The sequence below is a fragment of the Dendrobium catenatum genome, unplaced genomic scaffold, assembly GCF_001605985.2.
Source record: "Dendrobium catenatum unplaced genomic scaffold, ASM160598v2 fragScaff_scaffold_586, whole genome shotgun sequence".
NCBI lineage: Eukaryota > Viridiplantae > Streptophyta > Magnoliopsida > Asparagales > Orchidaceae > Dendrobium > Dendrobium catenatum.
The window spans coordinates 1007689-1034103 of record NW_021319048.1 but is presented as its reverse complement, the minus strand read 5'-3'; the positions used below and the strand labels follow the sequence as shown (position 1 = coordinate 1034103).

Genomic DNA, 26415 nt, shown 5'->3' with positions numbered 1-26415 from the left:
ACCATGGGATCTTGATCGGGCCCATCATTCATTCCCCCACCATCCGCTTTAAGTGCACGATGGTGAAATTCCTATTTTTAAATATCAATTTCTAAATCTCCAAATCTTTCAATAATCCAGTTCTCCAAATTCCAAACCTATTGCTGCTATTATATGCCAGATAACACGTGTATTCTATACGTATCTGATTGACGACTAGCCTTAATCGAAAGTTCTCTCTCGTGATCGGGAGGGGTAATTAACTATAGGGGCTTGCGCCTATAGGAAACCAGAACTCAAATCATAAAGTCCTCGCAAAATGAGGGCGAAATCTCTGGGTAGTGTCTTATCTACAAACCCATCTGCCTTCCAAAATTTACCCTGGAACTTATCAGTTAAAACTCCCTCGCCAGATAAAAGAAAAGCGAGTGGAGGCCGGGGCCGAATTTTCGGAGCCCACATGCGCCCGGGCAAGAGAGAAGCCCGTCGGAAGACACATAAAAGCTCACTTCAACTTCGTTATTGTTCGGATCACGGTCGCTCGCTCCGACGACATTCCCTTCCTCTTGGATCGGAAGGAACGGTCGCTCGCTTCTACTTTTCTTCGTTGATGTTCGACTTCGCATGTTTCGTGTGAGGTAGACTTTGAACGAGTTGCAGGTCCTTCACCTCCATCGACGAAGTTTTGTCCTATAGGATCTGCTTTCCCGCACCTCTCTGTGTGCGGACCGAACTGGAGGGGAAGCCCCAGCTTCCCAACTCCAATGCTTCAACTCCGTAGGGATGCAATCGAAGTGCTAAGGATTGCGACTATACCAGTTCGGGACGAACCGTGAGAGCCGACCAGAAATGGAAGTCGAGTTTTGGATCAAATCTGATGTCATGGCTTGCCACGTTTTGGAGCAGATAAGTTACGAACAGGTTCGAGATACCATGCATGAACAGCCCATCGATGCGGACATGCAAGTTTGCGATCCGAACTGGAACAATCCGTGTGAAAATGTTGATTTGTCTTTGAGCAATTGTGCAGATTTGTCGTTCATTTGTCTTTTAGAAATTCATCCGAACTGAAGCAAGCAGGTGTGTAGAATTTCCTAATTCAGCCATCAAAGACTACATTGCTACAAGTTTTTGCATGCCAAGTGTTTGTAGTAATGCCCCAGCAATGCCCCTTCAGCTAATTTTATTTTACTTTGCACACACCAAACCAAACAGAAAAAATAATTTCACTGCATTTACTTTACAGACAACCAAACTGCCCAAAATATTTACTCTACACTACATTTACTTTACATTGTATTCACTTTACAACCAACCAAATAGCCTATTTGTGAATTTCCGCATGATAGAATGTTCAATAGTAGCAACTGGGATGGCACATATCATCATAAATTCTAAAAAAGGGTCACATGAAAATCAATATATAAGAAATTAATTAAACAAAAATTCTTAGAAAGCATACCTTAGGGTGATTGCAAAGTTTTTTAAGTGCTGTAATATAGGCCAAAATGGTGGATTGCTTTAATTCTTCAGCAATTACGCGCTTAATCTATAGATACTAACAATATTTCAGAAACCATCTTATAGCCATAGAATAGTAAAATTATCAGGTAGATAGAAGTCAAGTCTCACATTTTTTGATTGAATGAAATGCTTGTACAGTTGAATCTGCAAGGGGGTGAGCTTGCAACACACTACTTCCACTATCTACAATTAAACAGCATAAAACACAACTATAAAGTAGTTTGCTTAAATGAAATTAGGGAAACTAAATTATAATAAAAAAAAAGTGTTTCCAGAACAAGATAACTATTTTAAACACATTTGTAAAGGGCATGAACAAGAAAAAGAACTATAAAGAACAGAAATGGTACACCTGAAAGTATATAAACTTTGTTTGAGATACCTTTGATCTCGATAATAATTGTCAAGCATATAATATTATGTGGATCGCATGTTTTCAGAGGCTTATCATTGCATTTGTTCATCTTTTCTGGATTTGTAAGTAGAACATAGTTCAGCAAAACAGTGAAATAATCCAAAACTCTGTAACTATTAAGCGCCTTGAAGATCAGGCTCCCAGCTTTTTAAATAGGCATATACTTACCTGGATTTAACTTTTTCACTTTTTATGTCAAAATATTTGTGTAACTCTGAGCTCTTCTTTTTATTTTTTCATAAAAAAAAGGCTTCGTGATGCACGGTACACAATGGAATTATAGAAATCCGCAGAAAAATAAAATAAAGAAATTAAAAGATCAAAATAGTTGTTGATGCCAAATTCTCACGTTGAATTCTTAAAAGCCCAAAACAAGAAAATATGGAAAGCCAAAACAAAATTTGCATGAATTGTCCATAATTTCAATAATCCAATGAATAATAAAATTTGACGCATATGAAGTCCTATGAAATAAAATAGTAAACATTAATTAAGGATTAGACATCATCATCCTTATTACATTTTAAATTAAATTAAAATAAAAATGTTCGAGGAAAAATGACTTTTTGTATATTATTTAATAAAAAACCCATCTATTTATAGTAGAGGAAATAATACAATAAGCTAAGGTACACTTGAAAAAACTCCAGCAGCTACATTCAGAAAGTTTCCTAAAATAATATTTGCTATGCCAACACTCATCAAATTAGAGCATATATCAATTGGATCCCGCTTATTGCATGGCTTGGAAAATTAAAGTGTACCCAAAGTTTTGGTAAATATTGTTAAACTTCATATAATTGGAGAGGAAAGGCTTAATTTCATTATATAAAACTATCCTTATTTATAGATTTATACAAAATGTCTTGATAAGGAAACAAATAATTAGATAATAATGCATAATTGTACTAATATAATCCTTCCTAAATCAGCCACCCAAATAGGGAAGGAGATTGGCATGATCCAAGTGAGCATCCCACGGATCCCCATGGTGACTGTGTGATCAAGGGCTAAAGAACAACGTTATCCATATGAGCCTCCCACATATCCTCATGCTGGCTGTAGGATTAAGGGCCAAGGGACAATTGAGATTTTTATCACTTCCCCTCAAGCTGGAAAATATAGATATGTCAATCCCAACTTGGTAATTAGTCCTATAAAAGTAGAGTTATCAAGTCCAATGGTGCACCATAGAGTCCTCCATTTAGTCAAACCTTTGGGAGGAATTAGCTTCAAACATTACAACGACAACGGATAGCGATGAAGGCTATATCAATCAAACCTGCAAAGTGCAACGCAGCAAAGAAGGCTGCGTTGAACAGTAGCCCTCAAGATACCAAAAATGACAATAAAGATCGGTGGTGGGACAACATAAAAGGTGGATTAATTATCCTTCGGGTTTGTCTCCTTCTCGGTTCTCGAGGGAAGGCCGATAATGAAGGCATGATAGTATCGACAAGCTTCAGTGATAGCATCATAAAAAACATGTCTCAAGTGGCTCAGCACTAGGAATGCAGATCTCCTCCAGTCCAATTGAGCCATCCTTTGGCCTAATGCAAATAAGTTGTCCAACTCCACCCAAACAGACTCATGTTTGATCGGCCCCGGGAAGTGAAGACAAAGCTTTCGGTCACACACAGGGAACGGACTGCTCGGCTTGACATAAAGCGCACGCAAAAGTCAAAGGCGCAAGTCCCTTGCACAATCATTCTGCTCAATCGAATCCTAGGTCACATCAACTTCTTTGTTCGCTCGGCTTCAAGTTCACAGGGAGTCGCTCGATCCTTTTTGCTCCCTTGCTCCATCCTCTTCTTCACTCGGTTTAGCCCCCAGGTCCATACGAGAGACTCTCATCTCTGCTTCTTCTAGCCGCATGCACGAATGGTTTAGACTGCTCAACTATTGTTCGATCTTAAATGGCAATGAAGGCGCTTGTTCATTTCCGCTTCCTTCAATTCGTATATCCTAGTGATTCCGACAACGAAGGCTGGTGGAAGAACCATTATTCCTCATATTTTCCTGCAATGAAGGCCTATAGAATGACCAATTTTTCTCAGAATTTTGGCAATGAATGCTAGTAGAAGGCCCAGTTTCCTCAAATTTCGGCAATTTAGGCCAGTGAAAGACCCAGTGTTCCTCAAATTCTGACAATGAAGGTCGATGGTGGGTACCTATATTTCTCATAATGTTGATAGTGGGAACCTATATTCCTCATATTTTCGGCAATGAAGACCGATTGTTCCTCTCTGCTTCCTTCGATTCAAGGCTCTGATACCATGTTAAATTTCATATAATTAGAGAGGAAAAAGGCTTAGTTTTATTACATAAAACTATCCCTATTTATAGATATGTATAAGATATCTTGATAAGGAAACAAATAATTAGAGAATAATGCATAATTGTACAAATATAATCCTTCCTAAATTAGTCACCCAAATAGGGAAGGAGATCAGCATGATCCAGGTAAGCCTCCCACGTATCCCCATGCCTAGCAATGTGATCAAGTTTTGACACCCCTAATGGAGACAGTAAATCAAATCTTGAGATCTCTCAAGATCACTCTTGGAAATGGGCTATTATTCAAGAAAAATGAAGATAGGAAATTGATTATTTATTTTGATGCAGATTGGGCAGGAAGTCAGGTTGATAGTCGATCGGATATTGTTCATTTGTGTGGGGGAACCAAGTGACATGGAGCAAGAAATAATATGTTGTTTCCAAAAGCATTGCAGAATCTGAACTGAGAGCATTAGCGATTACTATTTGAGTATTTGTGAAGGTATTTGGATCAGACTAGGGGTGCAAACGAGTCGAGTCGAGCTCAAGTCAAGGTTGTTCGAGCCGAGCTCGTCTGTCAAATGTCGAGCTCGAACTCGAGTCGAGCTCAAAAGTCAAGCTCGAGCTCGACTCGACAGAAAAAAAAGCTCGTCGAGCTCTTGAGCGGCGATTCGAGCTCTAACTCGCGTGCCCGCGTTCACTGATCGCGTTGAGAAGCCCTGTGTTTGTGTCGCGTCGAGCAGTCCTGTGTACGCGTCGCTGGCCGGAGTTGCTCGCGTCGCTGCTCGTCCGTCGTTGCTCGCGTCGCTGATCGGCAAAGTCGCTGCCCGCGTCCGTCACTGCTCCGTCGCTGCCCGCATCCGTCGCTGATCGTGTTCGAGCTACTCGACGGGCCATCGAGTCGAGCAACCCTTTCGAGCTCGAGCTCGACTCACGAGCTCGATAAGCTCGGCTCGTCGAGCTCGTTAACGAGTCTAGACCGACTTGGCTCGGTTGTACCCTTAGATCAAACAAGTATTGATTGAACTTGGAATAAAAATTGAAGCACGATAAAGTTGAAATGTTACAATCAAGCCGCAATCAGTATGGCCAAAGATCTAGTATATCACGATAGAACAAAACATGTTATTATTAATAGAAAATTTATATCTGAGAAAATCGAGAACTCAAAAATTGAAATAGTATATACCCAACTCATTAACAACTTATCGATGTTCTAACAAAGGCACTACTTGGCTCTCTACTTGATAAGTTTGTTTGCAAGTTAGGATTGTACAACCTGTAAAACCCAACATGAGAGGGAGTGTTAAATCACGCAGCCAGAAGGGCACATCAGCAATCTGTGGGCAAAAATATGTGGGTTGTTGTTGAAGATCCGTGGGATGTTGAATCACATAGCCAAGGGGGGGCCATGTCAGCAATCCATGAGCAGCAATTTGTGGGCTCAATTGCAGATCTGTGGGATATGATTATTATAATTAATTAGATTAAATGTCTTTCCTCTTCTATTTATTATAATTACTTAGATTAAATGTCTTTCCTTTTTCTGTTTATTCTCCTATAATGTATATATATGTAATGATCCCATTGATTACAATAGAAATTGAATTTCCCTCTAAACAATTGCTTCATGTACTAAACATATGCTATAGACCAAAGTTGTTGATTTTGAAAATATCAGATAAAAAAGCACAATTACGGACCAACAAAGTGATTTAACATTTTTTTTATTTATAATTATTTTTGCCCTAAATTAAGTTGCACATGATGAAATCAATGGAAATAAATGTTAAATAAGGGTTAAAGAATCAGAAGAGAATGAAGTAATTAAGGTTTTATTAAAAGTTAAATTGCCCATTGGAGAAAATATTTACAGTAATAATTATTCAATCTACACATTTAATTGCTTGATGATCAGGAGTGATAAAAACTTCATTTATTAACAATTTGAATTAAATAGGAATTAATTGTTCTTTGTTTACATCAATTTTTGTAATTTTAACGAGTAAGGATAATTGAACCTTAAATTCTTAGGCTATATGTCAAACAAAACCAAGTTTTTTTCCGAGTTCAATAAAAATTCCTTAAGCTAAAAGTTTAGCTGGCTTAGCTATTCCTTCGTGTTTTGAGAACTTAACAATCAACACAACCTACTTTGAGGATTTAGCTATTCAGAAGCTTTAAGGATTCAGCAATATAGCTTGAGAATTCACTTCTCTTTCTCTTCCCAACCTTTTTCATCTACTTTCTATCCTAAATCCCAACAGGTTCCACATTTTTACCTTCCCTACATCAAGAACTGTATAAAAGTTGACGCATTGGTTCATTAGCAAAGAGCTAAATCTTGGCAAAGTGATCTTAAAACTCACTTGGATATCACCTCCATGACGTTAGATATCCAACTCAATGCATGGGTTACAATAGCAAAATATCAGTATTTAACAAGTTTATATGTTCAAAAGTTCTATTACATACCTTAGGTGGCAAGTGATTTGATAACAAAGCATTTGTCCTTCTCAATATAAACTGCACAATACGAACAGTGCTTAGAAACGAACCACAACAAAATCTTAGAATAAACTTATTCGTTTGCAAAACAACAGGCACTGAAAAGAGCTGACTAATCGTAGGTAGCGAACTACTTTCCAAGTTAGCAAAGTTCATGATTAAAAAAGGGGGAATGCTTAATCCATTGACTTACTATGGCATAATCCACATAAAAAATTTGCACTGGACAATCCCATAGTAGATACGTACCTGATTGACTTTTGCACTAAGTTCTGCAGATCTCTCCAAGCCCAATTTCCTTTCCTCCATAGTGGCCAATGGCTCTCTTCCAGAAATAATTGGTGCCTTGGTTCAGATTATAATATGGGTTAAACATGATAAGTGTGCTAGAGCAAGCAGAAAACATTGCACTAAATAAATAAATAAATTTCAAAAATTTCACAAGATTACAAACTGAAAGAAATCAATTTATTGATCTTCGTAGAAACCTATTAAATTTATTGATTTGTTAATCTAGAAATATTATTCAAGAAAATTTTATGCTGCTGTAGTCCAATAGAAAAAATAGTTCAAATAACTTGTACTGACTGGTTAGGTTTGTGAAAATGTTACTCGCCAAATGTTTTCAATTTATATGAGAACTTTGTTAAAAGTAGAAAAGTGGTAGAATTTCTTTTATTAACGTTCCAAAAGTAAATAAATTACATGTTCTAACATTTATTCCATTTAGCACAATCAGAACAGCGTTTGGTTTTATGCCAATTAATACTTCAAGGATGGTATAAGTTGTGTTTTATCACAACTCAAAGGGAACGCTTCTAGCATTTCATTGGCAACTGACTAGAAGAACCAAGGTACTTAAATAGAATTTGCCACCACCGAGACTCCCCAGTATTGACATTACCAAATTTAAATTCACATCGTGACAACATAATGCAGAGAAAGCGCCATTAGTCCTTACAGGCAACCGAATTTTTAGATGTCATGCAGCCATGCTTATTTGTGTTTATGTTAATTCTCAGGGGTTTAAATTGTAATAGCCAGAGCCAGTTGAACCAGTTCAACCAAACCGATTCAGTAAACCGGTTCCTCTAATCAAAGGAGCAGACAAGGACAAAATCAGGGTGAGTGAGACGAAGGATGTGACTACCCCGCGGTTAAGGGTGAATTCAACTTTGGCTTTGAGCAAATCAGCGGATTCAGTCGACAAAGAAGAGGTGTGTGGTTTTGTGTTCAATGCGAAGGACAGAAGGACAAAAGCCTTGAAGGAGACGAAGGAGAAAGTTATAATATCTACAATTTCAAATTCTAGCAAGATTTGGCCTACGCTGGTATAATTCCCTCTTTGAAACCCTTTCTTATACATATTTTAAGTTTAGATGAACCTAGAGTGATTGGGAAAGAGAAAATGTAAGTCATCAAAATTTCTCTACAAGCGTTGCGGCGCTAGGATAGGCAGTGTTGCGACATCCTGCTCTATGTTTGGAAGAGAAGAGTGGTGTTGCGGCGCCGGAAAATGCAGCCACAGTGCCACACTTTCTGTTTGAAATATTCTAGGAGAATCTAGAAGATTAGGGTCAGCGTAGCAGCGCTAGGGAGGTGAGACCCACGACGTCATACCAAGTAAGAGATCTTTAAAAATATAAATATCTAAAATCATTTTTCCAAAACAATCACCCAAGCCTTTGTAGGAGAAGAGAGGAGGAGAAAGGAGTGGAAATATGGGAGAGAAAGAGAGGAAGAGAATTCAGAGGTTGAAGCTTGGGTTTCATCTATCGAGCCAGTTTAGGATATTCTAGAGCATTAAGCAGACTTTGAACTCATATTTATGATTTCAATTCCAGTATTTTTATTAAAATATATGGATAAAAATGTATTTTTCTTGAGCTTTATAACATTTTCATCGTACAAGTTTTGGTCTAGTGTTGTACTCTTTATCCCAAACATTTTAACTATACGAGTTGAATTTGCACATATTGGTTTTTCTTCCATAATTTTTTTAGCATATAAGTTGATTGAGGTTTTTCTGACAATTACAATAGTTATATAAAAGTTTTTAAATATTTATGTAAATATCCCTCTGAAGTTCAAATTTAAATGGAAAAAGTTCAGAGAGTATAAAGTTACATAAGTAATGTGACTTTTTACTAACAATTCATGCATCTAAGCACTGCATTAAAATTATAAATTAGCTATTGTTGAATATATATTTGCACTATTCATGACACGACATTGGAGATTTTTATGTGAAAAATGCACTCTCTGATATACTGAAAGGGCTCTATATATTCTAGTTTGGCCCCATTTGTCTTGAGTGAATGTAAGAGGGATTCTAGCCCCACTTAATAAAAACAAGTGTGGGAGATTATATTATATTGTTCTATTTTGATTCTAGCCCCACTCACTATATGTAGGTGTGGAAGATTAATGGGTGATACAAGTAAAAGTGGAGTTGTAAGCAAACATTGTGATATGTGCATTATAATCATGCATTTTATATTTTAACAATTTAATTAATTAAGCATAAGTAATATTTGAAATGAATGTTAAAAATTTTTGAATTTCTGTATGAACTTTGATAAAATGTGAAAACCAAGTATAAGTGAATCTCTGATTACAAGTGTTCTGTGAAATATTTGAAATCTCTGTGAAAGTGACTTTAAAGTATAAGTAATAACTTTGAAATCAAGTACAAATTAAAATCTTAGAAAATCATGTTATGTTAGTACTTTATTTGTTCTTTACATGTTATTAAGTTTTAATTAAATTGCTATTGAACATTTTAAATGAATGTTTTTATCTATAATGGGTTAGAGAAAGAAATCTATACTTAATCTATAAATTTCACTTATATTTCAAAAAAAGGTACCACGTGGATTAGAAAATGATAAAGGCTGGTTCGTCTGGATCTGAGCTAATAAAGTATTATTTGTAATCCAATATTTAATTATTTTAATATATAAATTATCTTGAATTGGATTATTGTACATGTATTTAGATGAAATGAAAAATATTGGACTGCTTTTATCATTTGGATTTTAGTAGCTTTGGTTGAATATGTTATGGTTGAGATTAAATTATAGGTACAAGCTTTCAATCCTTTAATTAGATCCTAAGGCAACACAAAAGTAGAAGGTTTTATTCGATTGTGCGTTCCTACTCAACAAAAAGGAAGAAGTGTTTGTTTGTTCTTGTTCAACACAGAAGAAGAAGAACGAATGGCTCCCCACTGCTTTGATCAAAAATGGATTCATGTCGTGATCATTCGATATGTTTTACTCTAGCTTGAATCAAAGATAAAGACAAGAAAAGTTTAAAAGGGTCCGATCGAGGACAAGGAAAGAAAGAGCGACTAGTGTGCAACTTCTTCTATTATATTTTGTATGAACTAGTACGTCTGGTTCAATTGAACCGGTCATCTTTAGTTAATATCAAACAGGGAAAAGTGGCAGCAGACGAAATCGCGAACCAGGCGGACCGAGCACAGGCACGAACCAGGGCTGGAGAGTTTGATTTTTGTTTTCGAACAACGGATCACATACGAGAGTGAAAACAAATGACTCCTTGTGAGTAATATCTCTGTTTCACTCACTCTTGTAAGGGAAAACGTGTGAGAAAGCTTCAGCCGAGAAAAGCAGGCCGAAGGAAAAATATAGGTTTTTCAATTTCATTTTTTAGGCACATTTCTTCTGTGATTTAATCCTACGAAAAGATCACTATTTTAAAGCAAGACAGAGGAAGGAATTGAGAAAGAAAATGAAGAAAATTTTTGGGGAAAGACAAATCAACGAGTTTTCATTTCTAACGACAAGAGAAAGAGTAAGTAAATTAAAATGTTCTTTTGCATTCATAATTATTATTTTACATTTATCTGGTTGATGAAATGATATGTGATTGTCAAATAGAAAGAAAATTTAGCTGTGAATCTAAATTTCTAAGAGGATAATTTCAAAGAGAAACGACGGAATCATTAGTTGAGGTAATAATTTTGATTATCATAGAATTAGATTGTGAATAGGGCAGGCGGTGTAGCTCGTGTTCAAATGGGATTGCCAAAAAGCTGACGATCAAATTGCCAAAAACGAACGTGAGTGAATGTAATTTCTTTTTATTTGTTTCTTCATTCTTTTTATACGACTGAGGGAACAGTTGTTCCAACGATGTGGGGATAAGAAAACACGTGGTATTGTTTTGCTTTGCTGACATGGATCCCCCATTTTTTTACTTTCTTTATTTTTTAATTTTAATTTCAACAAGAGAAAAAGAGGACTTCATGTGATTTATTCGTTGGAATCAAAGGCGAAGACGAACTTGAATCGACAGTTTATGCAATCTAGTGAAACAGGAAAGTATAAAGACAAATCAATAAGTGTGATCTCGTCAGAGTCAGAAGACACCACGTGCAAATATTCAATCGGGCTTTATTTTTTTATTTCAAATCCAAGGTTTCACTAGAAAACTTGACACCTCCAAGCATTCTCCCTGCGTAGGGAGCATTATGGAATGTTGGACATGTCCACCATGCTACGAAAAGCTTGTATGATTGATGTCAAGTGACACCGCGACCGGGTATTTTATCCCACCACGCTATGAAAAGCACGCGTAGATCTCTGATTACCTATTTGAATACTCATAAATCTCCCTGTTGTGTTACAAAATAGGCATATAGGTATTTAAAGTATCCCCACCACATTACAAAAATCGCGTATAGGGCTTATTGAATGTGTCGCAAACATCGCATATGAGTTTAACCTCCTACCCTGCTACAAAAAGCATATATATAGGCGTCCACTTCTAGAGCAGCACGCATCGTTAAAGGATTTTGAGTTATAAGTTTAGCGAGTGTTATACTTTTGCAAGCAAAGCGTTGATGACGACAACAACAAGATGATGATATTGGCGAGGGGTGAAACACAATTCTCCTTTTGTCTTTCTCGTTTTATTGATAATAATAAGAGAGAGGGATTGGAGAGCAAGAAATCAGGATTTGGTGGCTATTTGGAGAGATGGTAGGCTAGAGAGAAATTAATATTTCTCTCTCTCTATTTTTAATGGCTTGCTTAGTGTGTGAGAGAGAGAGAAAGTGAGAGAGAAATATAGCCAGCTCCTTTTTATTTTAAAGAGAAAACTAGTAGAGACAGAATTTGATAGACAGAGAAAGGTGGCTAAGGTCAGGTAAATGACGATGGAGATCCGGGAGCTGCTCGAGTTGGGCTGAGGGAGTTGGCCTCTTGGTGGTTGTTGGGTGAACAAAGAAGAGCAGTGGAGGTAACTGCAGGTGGCTTCCCTGGTGACAGCAGGCGATTGCATGTGGCTATGAGGAGGTTTGCATGGTTGAGCGAATAGGATCAATTAAAGAAAGAAGTCAGTGACTATTGTAGGTGGGTTTGCTAAGCAATGCTCTAGGCAAGAAGTAGATGAGAGGTTGGGTGTGGGAAGAAAAATAAAGAGTGCATGAGGTTGGCTCGATTGAGTGTGGAGATTTGCGATTGGTTGGGTGTTAAACGGCGAGAAACAGCATGTAAGGGCTGCGGCCGAGGGAGGAGTCCGTGCTGCAGTAGGTGTGGGCTGGGGCTAAGCATGTGTGGGTATAGTGGAGTTGAGATGCAGGGTAGTTCAAACAGAGGAGAAGAACTAGGAGCTTCTCGTGTGCATGTGTTCAAGGTCAAGGGCAGCAGGTGATATGCAAGAAGGCAATCGTGTCTTTCTGTGAATTTCAACTTAGACTGGGTGTTCGAATAGGGAGAGGGGTGTATAAGGAACGATAATATTAAGTGCATTAATGTATTAGTTTATTTATTATATATTGCATTTTTCCAGGGTGGTGTAAAATTTTTGTGCATCTGCAATACATCAAGTTCATTTTTAGTGTATTTGAAATTCCTCTAATTCAACCCATTACTATATTAGTTTAAAAGATGGCAAGGACGAGACACAGAGGTGACAAGCATCATTTTTATAGATTGGGCAGAGAATAAGAGATATATTATTATTATTATTATTATTATTATTATTATTATTATTATTATATAATCAATTATATAACTTTGATTGAAATAACGTAAAAGAAATTATAACTCAACTCTTACGCAAATTCCTACTTCTCGTGTATTTCCCCTAAGTGTCATCATCTCATACACAGACAAAATTTTGTATTTCAACTAGTACGAGTTAATTCTAGGTAATTTCGACGTTCCGGTTGGACAGCATTACAGCAAAGTCTATTTTATGATCAAATGTTGTTAGAGGGACTTCACACAGCATAACGCTCGTATTTTGTCTCCTAGGATCACTGTCGTTCGAATTGATCACGAGATGCAATCTCTTGGGACAAATTTGATGTTTCAAGCACAACGGCATTGTCTGTTTCGTGGTTTGATAACATTCGGATGATTTTGTGCAGCTTCGCAACCGTCAATTTTGCGGCCGTTCAATCGAGCTATGCAAGTGTGGCTCTTCTTTGATAAATTTGACATTGAGATGTTTCGAGCTTGCAACACGAGACACCGCGTCGAACGATTTGCTTTCCCATCGCACTCACTTGCATTGATTTTGGCACTGGTGCGGAGATCAACAATCATCCACATCCATTGGACAATGCTGGTGACTAACGGGAATGTCAGCATAAAGCCTAAATTTCCCTCAAAAACATGCAAGTGGTTTATTACTTTACATAACAAGTGATATATGCAAATGATAGTTACTCCATAGAAGGGGCAATCTATAAATGGAAAGGGGGTATAGAATGTACCAAAAAGTATATAAACGAATAAGAGGAAGCAGAATGTAAATCTTAAAAACAGGAGATCAAATAAAACATCATGAAAAAAGAGGGAGGGTTAGGAGAAGATCTAAAGTCTATTTTCATTATTGCTAAAATCTCAAGTGCACTTTAAAATGTAATGAACTTAAATAAAATATTCCAAATATAAATAGGTTAAAAAAGGACCATCTTACACACCAACGTGAAGAACGAAATCTTAGTGTTGGTATAAGAGGGATGATTTTGGACATAGCTGGATTTCAAATTCAGATAAAAATAGTTCAAGAAAACTAAAAGATTTAATCTTGCTTGTCCCTACTATAAACTAGAGGTCACAAGTGCAAATACGTAAATAGCCTCTTCACTATGCAGGACCAATTGCCTGGCTGCAACTAGAAAAAGATTAACGTTGATGATTGAATAGATTTTCACAATTTTAAGGCATATGCTAAGCAAAGTTGAAATTTGGAATTATATGCATTTAAACTGAGACTTATGCAGATTTGGCTCCTAGAACTTTGCCTTAATGCCTTAATGAGATTTGGCTCCTAGAACTTTGCCTTAATGCCTTAATGCCGGTAAAAAAAACAATAAGCAAAAGTATTGAATGGGATGTTGACATTGCGTAAGGGAATCTAAAATAATGGCAAGGTAAGAATATGTCACAAGAAAAGATGCACAAAGTTCCTCTATACAAACCTTTCACTTACTTCATAGTAGCGGCGGAAGTATGTTGCATTCCCCAAAATACCAGGATTTGTGAAATTGACCATAGCAAAAAATTCTTCTAGATCATTCTGCAAAATGGAACTTTTGATAAATTGTTATTCTAAGTGAAAACAAACTAGAAAGAGGCCTACCTGCATAGGTGTCCCTGACAATAAGATTCTCCGAGTACAAGGTAGAGCAGCCAAAGCCTGGCAGAGAATCATAATTAGCATATCTGATATAAATTTATTATGTATAACAATTGTTCTCTCAATAAAAATGATTTGATATGAACCCTACCTTCTAGGCTTAGGATTTTATTTCTTTACAAGGTAGATTAATTTCTAAATAACAAGATTTTTCTTGATGTTTATATTAAGGTTTATTTAGCTTTGGGATCTCAACTTCCTATGAGCGCAATTCCTCATAGTTAATTACCTCTCCCACACGTGCGATAGCATTTTCACTTAAAGATGGGTTACTTCGATATAATTTTGAATTTAAGCTTAAGTAATCTAAGATTCATTTCGATTAATGAGAGATGTTTGTGGCGGATTGAGGTAGACCCAATCAAGATCTCATGGTTCCGTCATCCTGGAAATACCAAAGATCTCAATCTATCAATGCTAGCGAATCATTGGTCGTAGTGTCCAGAGAATCTAATTAACAATCATAGGTTACCTCCTCTCAGAGATCGCGAGTAGACCTAGGTGAGTGAGTGTAGATTTTTGTTTATTATGATTTGAATTTGGGGATTATACTGTTAGAATATAAGAATATTTTGTTTTAGAAAGAAGCTTATCAATCCATTTAGGAATTGCATGTCTATTTATTTGAGGGTAGGGCTTATTGCTCCTATTAGGAGTTGTCCGTTGATTTAATTTAAGGAATTATTGTTGCATTTAGGAGTTTTCGGTTGATCCAGTTTGATGGCTTATTGTTCCATTTAAGAGTGGTCTGTATTTTAATTAGGATGGGGCATACATCTATTGGAATCCCCAAAATTGATTGACTTGCTTTCCACAGTAGCTTCAATTTCCAATAATAATATTTAACTTAAACAATTTTTTAATTATTCATCATTTTTTTAGTACGAGACTTGTGACCTTCCTATTGAGGGGGCTAGGCAACCAGCTCAACATCATTTCATAAGAACCCTTCGATCAATGAGGGTCAACGAGTTTAAATTCATAGTATTGACTTGTTAACTTGCTAGGTGGAGTCAAAATTATGAATGTTTAATTTGGAGTCAAGTAATTGGTGCACTTTATGATCTCTTTGTATGCTATTAAAACATAAATTTTACGTGTAATTTTAAACTTAGAAATTTTAGATAGCACTCACATTCTTTTTGCACGGGCTAGAGTCACGCGTCTTTCGTTTGAACGAAATGGGCAATTATTAGTGAAACGAGCAGGAGTTATGAAACGTCGGCTCATGGACATTATTTCAAAACTTCATTATTGTTTTGCCAACAACAATATAAATTATCATTATTGCAGACAGTGGATCTCCTTGTGTAAGGAAATTTCAAGCATAATTCCAAGCAAAAAAATCTAATGTTTTCAGGCATATTCAGAAAAATATTAGGCAGTCAAAAGTAATGGTTAAGCACATACCCGATTTGTTAATGTCTGGTCATTCTTTAAACGGTGAGCCTCATCACATATTAGAAGATCACAGCTTCCATTCTTCTCAAATTTTGATGAATGCATTCTAAACGTCTCATAGGATATGATGAGTACCTGAAAAAGAGAATGTATCATCATTTAAATCAAAAACACCAACATATTAAAATCTTAAAGCTGCTATGCTGCGTTCAAAAAAGTAAAAGCCAAATTTGAATAAAATACAAGGAATAATCTACCAAAAAGACTAACTTGCATAGTGCTGCTAGGCCTTAAGAAACTGTCGATCCCAGATAGGACATCTGCCCTTGAGGTTTCACAAAGAGAAATTAACTGAATTTTTCTTCCAATCCACTTGTCAATCTCAGATTCCCAGTTACTAACAAGACTTGTGGGAGTGACAATAAGAGCTTTCCTAACCATAGGCTTTCCATCAAAGCCCTGACCAAGAAGGGTATAAAGCAATGTAATAGATTGGAGAGTCTTTCCCAGCCTGCAAAACGTTGATGCATAAATTTAAGAAGATATAGAAGTGCTTAATCATCTAAGGAAAAAAGTTGACAATTGTAGGCAAAAGAAAAAAAAAAACAATATTTTGATGGCAGAGAGTCAAAGGTTCCTTTTACCCCATGTCATCAGCAAGAATGCATCCCGAAATACCTTCAGCGCTATATAACCCAGAAACACAGTCAAACATAAACTGAACTCCTTCTCTGCATCAACAGTACCGGAAATTAATATGATTAAAATTGCACTCATGGAAAAGAGCTCATCTTTACATTGTCACAAGAAATATGTTGGGTTGGTTTATATTTTTTAAATGCTTCAATAATAAAAAAATTGTATGCATACATCAATGTTATGGACTATAGGTGTAGGCTAAGCTTCAGTCTGTGCATGCATGCAACTGTTAAGTCATCTCTCGCAAGTAGTTAGGGCATTTATGATTAAAGATGGGAGAAAACGTTTGTATATGCATGCTACTCATAACCAATTAGGGTTTATAAACCAGGACTGTGGATTGGAGAAAAAATGAAAGCTTCTTCCCTTCCTCTTGTGGAAGGGAACTTCCACTTGAGAGAGAAGTGTCTTATGATTTACCTTTAGAACGGCAATGACAACAAATTTTGCACAAAAGAAATATTCTCTAGAGATTACTATCACCTTCTAATCAGGCTTCCTTTTCTTATAACTCCAGTTAATTTTTCATTTCATAATAGATTGCACTACAAGGACCACATTTTTTATTTATACTACTGGGTTTTAAGCAATCTTAGAGCAAAGAATCATACTGAAAACTGAAAAGAAATGGAGAGTTTGCTAAGTTTTGTTTATTCTGACGTGTTTACTTGATTCATAATATCATATGAACATATCTAATAAAATTTATGAAAAAATAGGGACTGAAAAATATGGATAGAAATAACTACAAGATAATTACAATAGGAAAGATTAAAGTGCCAAAATTAAAACCAGCAAAGGGATATATCCGTGCATTGTGAACAACGGGCAGTGAGATGGGAAGTCCCTTAAATTGGTGAGGTGGCGGTGGTCCCAGTGAATGGGCAACGCAGCTGGCGTGTGTGACTTGCGGGTCATGGCTGCAGTTGATGGTCAGTGTAAAGGGAAGAACAGTGGCAGAAAGCAGCAACTGGAGGTATTACAATGAAGGGTTCAATGACAGCTGGCGAGTGGAGAACGCAATTTCAGGGATCACTGCATTTGTATTTCTTCGAAAACAATTGATGCATTGAAAATGAATTAACAATTTTTTAAAATGTTATTTATAGATGATAGTTCTGTACATCTTTAAATTTTAGATTAGTTCTACAAATAATAACTTCACATATTTGCATAATAGAATTACGGTAAAGATTCCATCTATCTGGTAAACTATAAATCTTTCATTAATAGATTGTCACAATAAAAGTAACTATATTTTTGTTCACCTATAAGTGATATGTGTTATATTCCAACTCGAGTGGCTCCCAGTCATTTTCTTCCTCCAATCACGCAAATCATGCAATTTCTTTGCCGTTTTGAAATTCTCCCGCTCTTGCCAACCTCCCTCTCTCCAATTTAACCCAATAGATAACTTAGGGCATCAATTTTTACTTATTTTCTCCCCCCGCAGCCACCGAAAACTCTCCTTCCTCTTCCTTCTTTGTTTCTTCCTCGCAATAGCAGCTCTCAACGAACTCGTCTGAAACTCCTCCTTTTGCACAATGAGTTTTACTCTTTCCTTCCCTCTTGCTCCTCATGTTTTTTATAATTTATGAAAAAGTTCTCTTAATTTCTATTTGAAGGCTAAATTTGATTTATATTATTTTTCGCATAGCATTAAATTTCTCATAAGAGTTTTTACATTGCATTGGAGATGAAATTTTATCTAAGTTTAATGTTCTAAATAACCAAACCCTAAGTTATAATTTTTTTATCGTATTTTCATAATTAATTTTGGTGTTTAAGGTGTGGCTAAGGTTGATGGGGTTACTCTTCTTTCTGCATCGTTGAACATGCTTAATATTGTTCAGGTTTTTCTATTTGTAGGATTGTGGCTTGGCGGAGTCGAGCGAGCCGCCTTTGAGGTCAGAGTTTGTGGCAATCATAGTACGTAATTGCTATTTATTTTTAGTGTAATCCGTGGTATTTGTATTAGAACTCTTTTATAACTATCTAGGTTACCAGTCCTATGTTGAATTCCTTATCATAATCATACCTGTAGTAACATTCGTTATCGTTCATAATGAATCAACATTGGTCAAGCATAACTATACCTTGATTTATTGCTCATGGTTCCTATTCATGCAATCTAGATTTATACATTGAAAAGTGTAATTTAGTTTGTTTAAAAGAAATATTCCTCATTCTTGCAAATCATACTAATTATGCAAATCATGCTTGACATGTTGATTTATGAGATGTTTGTTGGTTATTCATAAAAGCATTTATCTTGTATGATTGTGATGAGGACATCGAAGATCAACGGCTACGATCGTGTCTATTTATTTTGATGTATTTTATTTGTTATTTGTACTTTTCCATTTCTACCCTCACTTGAGGGCTTTGTCTTATGTTTGCCCTAGGGGCAATTGTCTTTTTTTGTTTTCCTTCATGTATTTGGCTATTTAAGCCCTCCCCTTCCTCTTGGAAAGGGATGATGATTATTGAATAAAAAAAAAAATTTTCTTGTGCTCTCTTTGTGAGTTACGTCGTGAAGATCTCTTAGTGAGTTCATCTCTCCTAGATCTCTGTGTGAGTTCTATGGAAAGCCCAAGGTGAGGGCAAAAGCAATACCCGCTAGTCGTCGGAAGAGTCCATGGCTCGTGGTCTACCTCCGCCATCCCAATTCTCCTTATCCTCCATTACCCGCCGGCCTTAATCCATTCCCAAGACCGTGATCTTCGTTCTCTTGGATTTCCCCTCACAATACTTCCCCCCAATCCTCCATCCTGCCGCCCCTTCCCAGCTGGCCGCCTGCTACCCGCCGACTGCACCTCACCACCGGCCAAGAGGCTCGGCCGCCCCACCCGTGCAGCCTCTCAGGCTTGCCGCCGGCCACCCCCATTGAATCATGAAGTCAAATGTCAGTTTTCATGAAGTCCTTTATTACTTTCCTATTTAGTTCCTTAATTTGAGGCACCCAAATTAATTAGAATTCAATTTGAATTTGAAATTCAAATTAATCTTAATTAATACCCTCTTATTATGAAACTTCTCAGATTTAAAATCCTGAAATTTCCATTCAGATTTTGACTAAAATCTGTGATTGATTGCGGGCCCCACTTTAGTTAATGCAAAGCCTCTCTCTTTCACCCTATGGCCGGCCACCTCACCCCCATTGCTTCTCTCTCTAATTGCCACCTCACCACCAGTTAAATATCTCTTTAATGTCACCTCTCACATAGTTAATTCCATATTTCATCAATGGTAATTTCATATTTCAAAAATCTGAAATTTGAAACGGCTCTCCACCCTCCCCCCCCCATGGTTTTCCTATCTGAAAACATTGAGTTTCCTACCTCCTAAACCTGCAGCCAAAAAATTCCAGCCTTTGCCATTGCATCCACAACAATTGGAAGCCTTATAATTGTTGTTTTAAGTAGACCAGCTTGCTGTCCACTTATGCCAGCGAAGATATCTAGCTGCGCAGCACTTTGGAAGACCACAATTTGCTGCCTCGGAATTCCAGAAAGGGCAACCGGCTGTATTGTGGGTGTCCAAGTCATCCAAGAAGCTTTCAAGCACCAACTACTTCCGATCCAACCATCAAAGCACCACCGGAACGTTGTATGACTTTATTCCTTAGTTCGAGGATGTTCACGGTTGCTGCCCACTTCATTCTCAACTACCAAACAACTTTGCCGGAGCGCGTATCTCTTGTCTTTGGGTAAATTTGACACCGACTCTCTATCTTCATAGTGCATCCTTGAATTGTGAATTCATTATCTTCATGAAAATCATATTAACGCTTCTCCGCTAAAACCTAGTAATTGGATGAGTTGTGTGAGGGACCTTCTCATAGCGACTAATCTTATTGTTAGTATTGGAATCCATTGTTGGAACTATCCATGTATGCAATGTTGGATTAAGCTGACTATCTATTAAACTTAACTTCTATGCATGTGAATTAACATAAGCTAGGTACTACGTTAATATTTATCTTATCGTTCAATTCCGCATAAGATCTTGCTTATTATTGCCTCTAGATCTAAACGTGCAAACTTCTTTAAGCAAATCATTTTCGCATGGATTGTTTCACGTCAGATTGTATGTATGTCGGTAGAACCTATTGGTTTTTGGCTAGTCGAGGTCAACGGACCCCCACAATGACGACTCAATAGAAAATCACTGGATTTCTTTGGGTTAGTGTTTACCTTCCCGGTATTGGTAATGATGAACTAACAATAAATTTATATGTTTAAATATAAGAAAATATAAACAAATGTGAATTGAAAATAATAAATGACTATAAGTCATTTGGGGTTATGATGATACCTAATATTATTGCATTGTCAGGCATTAAAATAAACTACACTTATAGTAGTTTGACACATACATTAATGATAATGGCATATTGGATTGATGTTGTAGGAAACATGGTATGTGACATTACTTGTTTGATTTAGTGGCTTTAGATTGTTGTTTCCACCCATTGATTGTTCATACTGCATGCTTCATTCCTTTGTCGTTTATGCTTTTATAGATAGTATTTGCTTGCTGAGTTTGATTTATCAAACTCACCCGTTGACTTTTTCAATAGGTCCTACAAGCATTATTGGTGGACCGCCACCTCAGGAGCAGAATTACCAGCAGTATATTTTTTTTTATATTTAGTATTTTGTAGTAGTTTATTATAATTATGTTTTTTGAGGATTAAATAGTTTCTTTCATGTCTTTTTATTTTATTTATATTCTTGTTGGCTTATATCAGAACTTTGTTATAACTCATGTGGATCCAAAAAGATGACTGTTCGAATCCCTTTTAAAAAATCAATATTTTTTATAGAAATTGTATCTGCTCACAGTATCCCAAATTTAGAAAGCATATTCACAGTGATGTAAATGATTCACATAGAAATATAGAATCTCAATTAATTATTGACAAATGATATTTTGTAATATTCACTGATGATGACACTCTTTTTTATACTATTGTCTTCTTTAAAAGTAAAGATAAAGTTCTCAATAGATTTAGAGTATATATTGTTGAAATTTAGAATCAACTAGAAAATAAAATTAATAACTGTATTTTGTGAAAATGCCTCTTTTGCTATGAATAAATATTGTGAAGAGAATGTCTCATTCATAAAGATTAAAGAGACGGCCCCTTATTCACTTTAGTCCAATGATTTTCCAAAACACAAAAATAAAACTCTATGAACATGAAAGATGCTATTCTTATCAGCTCTAGTCTTTCAGAAAACTTTGGGAGGACATTCTTTTTTTTATTTTTGCATATTTTATTTTGAATCATCTCCCTTTTAAATATTTAAATAAGACTATTAACAAATTTTTAAAAGATAAATCCCCAATGTTAAAATTTCTTATTAGTATATGAGGATGCTCGCTACGATATATATTCAGGGAACCAAGAGAAAAAATATAGGTCCCAAAGCAATTAATGTTATCTTTATTGGCTATGCTCAAGATATCAAGGCCTGAAGACTTTTAATGATAATAATATCAACTTCTAGTCCAGAGACATCTCAAACAATATTATTATTGAAGCCAAAAAGCAACATCCATTGAAAGCACCTTTCCCTTCAAAAAAAAAATGTTCCTAGCATCTGTAAAGATAATCCTTTGAGTTCTTCCACTTCTATCATGATTTAAATTGTTGATGGGTCTCATCAAGAACCATTAAGGGCATAAGAAATAGGATAGGAACGAATTTACATTTCTTTCTGGTAGAGGACACTCCTACCACATATACAAAGGCAGAAAGTTTTATAGAAGCCCGCATACTATGTTATGTGAGGCAGTAAATAGTTACATTAGATCTATTTTGCAAAATCAGGCGAGGTGTTTACTGATTTACCCCATGAGCATAAAGCAATAGAATGAAATGGATTTTCAAAAAGACATTTACGTTTGATGAAACCATAGAAAGGTACAAGTCTAGATATGTAATAAACCGCTTCAAGATAGAAAAGCTTCATATCATCAACGCTTATCATATTGTCTTTCATTTCACTCCATCTACTCACTTTTCCCATAAACCTTACGTATTGACACCTATAATTTTTTAAGATTATGTATATTATTCCCTTAACCATTCATCCAAGTGCAACAGCTATTTTTTATTAACCTCTTCTACTTGAATAATGAACTACACCTATAATAGTATAATTCCACGGTTTTAATTTTAACTTCACATTAATTTTTTTTTTTTTTTTAACAAACTTGCTTCTTGATGTTTGTTTATTATAACAATAACATTTTAGTATAAATAGATGTTAAATAATGTTGGTGGTCCCCAACCTCTAGCCAACTTGGCAATCCAAAGGATTGCAAGCTAGTCGAGGGCAGAAATCTGTGCAGCGTTGACACCACTTCTGCGAGATTGTTGATTTAAAAAAAAAAAAACTTAATGCTTAAATTTAAATAAATGAATTCATACATGAACATATAGTTGAAGTTTGAGGCTAAGCGACAGCCTATTTATTCTCCACATAGTTCATGCACTTATGATTTCATTAAAAAAGGAGAAAAGGTATGTTGTATCCGTTTCTATGCATGGTACTTTTAAAGCAATTATTGCTTATAAATTAAGAGATTGGTGAGAAAAAACAAAAGCTTTTTCTCTTCCTCTTTCAGCTCCAAGTTGTGCTTGTTTAATATTTCCTATGTCTTTGTTGTTGTTTTTTCTCCTCAATTCTTTGGTTAGGATTTGTTTTAAATAATTTTATTTTGTCTTATCATGTTAAGGTATGAGTGTATGCTAATGGCTCGATGTTGTGCATCACATGTAAGTACTTCACAGGTATATAATAGGTTCTCATTGTAATACTCAACTTGAACAACCCCTCCTCCCAGGAGAAGTGCTCGCCACAAGGAAAGAAAGCCAACCAACAAGTTGGTCAACATCATTCCACAGAGCCACGAGAATTCCCCCAAACTTTGTTCTACTACCAAGTTCTCAAACAAAATCAAGAACCGCATAAAGATATTATGCCATGATGCATATTTTTCAAGATGCATAATTTTTACTATCTAATATTCAAGTCTCGACAGAGAATTATAGAATCAACTATCACGTTATTACAGTTCTAAGTAATATATGCTCTTCAAAGTGTGCCTCAAAAGTGTCTAGCTAGCTTTAACAAAAGAGCAAAGTACATAAGACTATATCTAAAATAATGATAATTTCAAAAGCAAATATCAATAAGATAATAATAATAATTCCAATGGAAAATAGCAATACCTCTGATGAGGTCTAAGATAGCAAACAAGTGATGGATCAACCGTGATCTGAGCAGGTTCTCCCGAACCTTCATTGTCCCATAAAATCAGAGGCTCAACGCCAGCTGGAAGAGGAACATCCATTTCTTTCGTCTCATTCTCAATATCGGGTGGAGAAGTTAAGAGATTGTGAATAGCAACCAATGGTGGCCTTGATGAACCCCAAGGGACAAACCTTTTCCGTGCAAAAAGCCGTCGCGCAAGTTTGTTCTGATCTTCATAACCATCAGTGCATGGGGGTTTGAATGGCTTTCGAGCTACCACGGCTCCATCAGCTACCGAGAGAACTCGAGGAATAAGCGATTGCCTTCTAACAACGAGATTTCCCCTAAAATAAGAGGTGTGTGTCATGGTATGCGCTACATCTAAACAGTACAAATGCGAATTAGACGATACCGCTCGCCATTTTCTTGAAACCCTAAAACCCATATTCGATAAGCCTATGAACGCAATGAAGATCGAGGAAGGAGGCGTATCGGACCGTACCGAATGAGAGCAGAAACGTTACAGGACTTCCTTTCAGCATCAGACGGTGGAGATGCCGCGGAAACTGCTCTCGCATCGCCTTCACCGTCGATTAGCCTTTTTTCTTCCACCTCGATTTCATTGTTGTCGTCGTCTTCATAGTCGTCTCCATAGTCGGAGCTACAGCAGGGCTCTTCGCCGCCGGATCCCTCATCTCCCGAAGCCATTTTTGGTTTCTCGTAGATCTGGGTTTCTACTTCGGCAATTAAACGGAGTTCGCTGAAGTGGTTTCTTTTTGGAGCTGCAAAATTTGGCGGCAGGGCGGGTAAGATCGATTTTTTAGTTTATTTGTTTGTTTATTTAACATTTAAGGGATGGCGCCGGACTAAATGCAAAAAAAAAACTCATTTTTTACTCTAAAATGCAGTAGTACACTAAAATACAGTATTTTGTCTTCAAGAAAATTCTATTTTCTAACACCAAAAAAAGAATATTCCTAACATATTTTTTCTCATATTTCATTTTACATATTTTTAATCATTAATATTATTTATCAAATTTTTGAATTAAATCTATTATAATTAAAAAATATTTTTATCTCTATAAAATAATTTGAAATATAAATATGTCATAATTTTATGTATGAGAATTTTATCTTAATTTTTATCTTAATGTTAACTTAAAAGAATTAATTATGTAGAAAATTTAGATTTCTAAAAAAATAAGATATTTCTAATTTATTATTTAAATTAATAATAATAAAAATCTAAATTTCAATATTTAAAATTAATATTTGATAGTTAATTAAAAATATTATTAAAATTTATAAAATAATTAAGTTGTAGATTTGGATAAAGATTGTTCAATATTTCAAGAAGTTTAAATTTATTGAACAACAAAGCATATTATAGTATAGTGCAATAATAACAAATAACATAATAAATTATAAGACAAACACTATATATGATAATATTTTAATAAGTAGTCTTATATTAAATTAAAGCTGCCATAATATTTATAATGATATGTTAAATACAATCACTACAACTATAACATAGTAGCCAAATCTTTTGATGCAAATGCAACTTTATAATTCTTATAAAGTATTTAAATATGATCACATTTATGTCACTATAGAATATCCTAATTTACTATTTGTGTATCACCATAAAATATGATATTGAAGATAGTCTAGACTGAACCATCTTCAATTTTTAGAACAATCCAACATTTATCAAAAAAAATTTGACCATGATTGAACCATCTTCAAATCAAGATCAAAGCTTTTTTTTTTCAATTGTTTGACTTTGATTCTGAAATAGAAACAAGCTTCGGAGAATGTTTGATCGTGCGTCGAAAATATTTTAATCAAGGTTATGATAAGTTTTGAATAGTATTTAAAAATTAGTATCTCATTTCTAATATCATTCTAAGGCTTCGTTTGTGACGGCTTTCTTATTGCTTCTTAAAGCAGTTTTTTATTTTAAAAATTAAAATTTTTATACTAGAAAGATGCTTTAATAAGCAGTAAGAAAGCCACTAATGGTGGGGGTGTCACGTCCCAAGAGGCTAAGATCTAATGGATGAATTTAAATATATTTTCCTATGCAGTTATTAATTATAAATTAAATTTATTATTATACTAAAACCAGTTAATCATCCAAATTAAAGTAAAACATACATTCAAACAATATATACAAAATATTTTTCCAAAATACTTAAATAACAAATAGTTCATATTACGATGATCACATCAAAAGACTAAAGAATTATCTAAACTACAAAATCATATGTACCTTATAAAATCAAATTTCTTGCTTACTATCAAACTCGATCTACTAAGTAGGACTCTTATCTTTGCCTGGAATATTTTAAACAACAAAGTGAGTACAAACTCAATAGGTCAACATTTTCCCCCATAACAAAGTTCAATTAACGGTTCAAAATGAAAAATAGCAAAATATGATAAATTAACACTTTTTAGAATTTTATCAAATTCATAGAGAATGTATAAAATTATAAATTAACAGTTTTTACTAATAGGACAAAGGTTCAAAAGCGACTCAATTAGTCATGTATTTCATAAATTCACACAAAGTAAACTAAACGATAAAATTTTGTATTCTTATAGTCGAATTATCCATATCAGAGAGTATAATATATATTAAAAGTTATAGAATGAA

General features: G+C 35.4%; 1 protein-coding gene across 2 annotated transcripts in view; it reads right to left on the bottom strand.

Moving 5' to 3' along the window:
• LOC110099002 (DNA repair and recombination protein RAD54) overlaps window positions 1–24572 on the bottom strand; it is a 57367-nt gene extending 32795 nt beyond the window's left edge. The window contains exons 1-12 of one of the 2 annotated variants that reach the window (XM_028694881.1): window positions 24254–24343; window positions 23943–24095; window positions 23730–23832; window positions 16429–16515; window positions 16055–16295; window positions 15794–15919; window positions 14327–14383; window positions 14177–14263; window positions 6953–7048; window positions 6671–6721; window positions 1612–1686; window positions 1442–1528 (exon numbers count right to left, since the gene is read on the bottom strand). In XM_028694881.1, coding sequence (XP_028550714.1) covers window positions 1442–1528; window positions 1612–1686; window positions 6671–6721; window positions 6953–7048; window positions 14177–14263; window positions 14327–14383; window positions 15794–15919; window positions 16055–16295; window positions 16429–16515; window positions 23730–23832; window positions 23943–23994 — 1062 coding nt within the window. In that variant the 5' untranslated portion in view covers window positions 23995–24095; window positions 24254–24343. Of the gene's footprint in view, window positions 1–1441; window positions 1529–1611; window positions 1687–6670; window positions 6722–6952; window positions 7049–14176; window positions 14264–14326; window positions 14384–15793; window positions 15920–16054; window positions 16296–16428; window positions 16516–23729; window positions 24096–24253 lie in introns of both variants that reach the window. The other variant, XM_020826025.2, reaches the window with a different exon arrangement.
• Between the last annotated feature and the right edge of the window lie 1843 nt (window positions 24573–26415).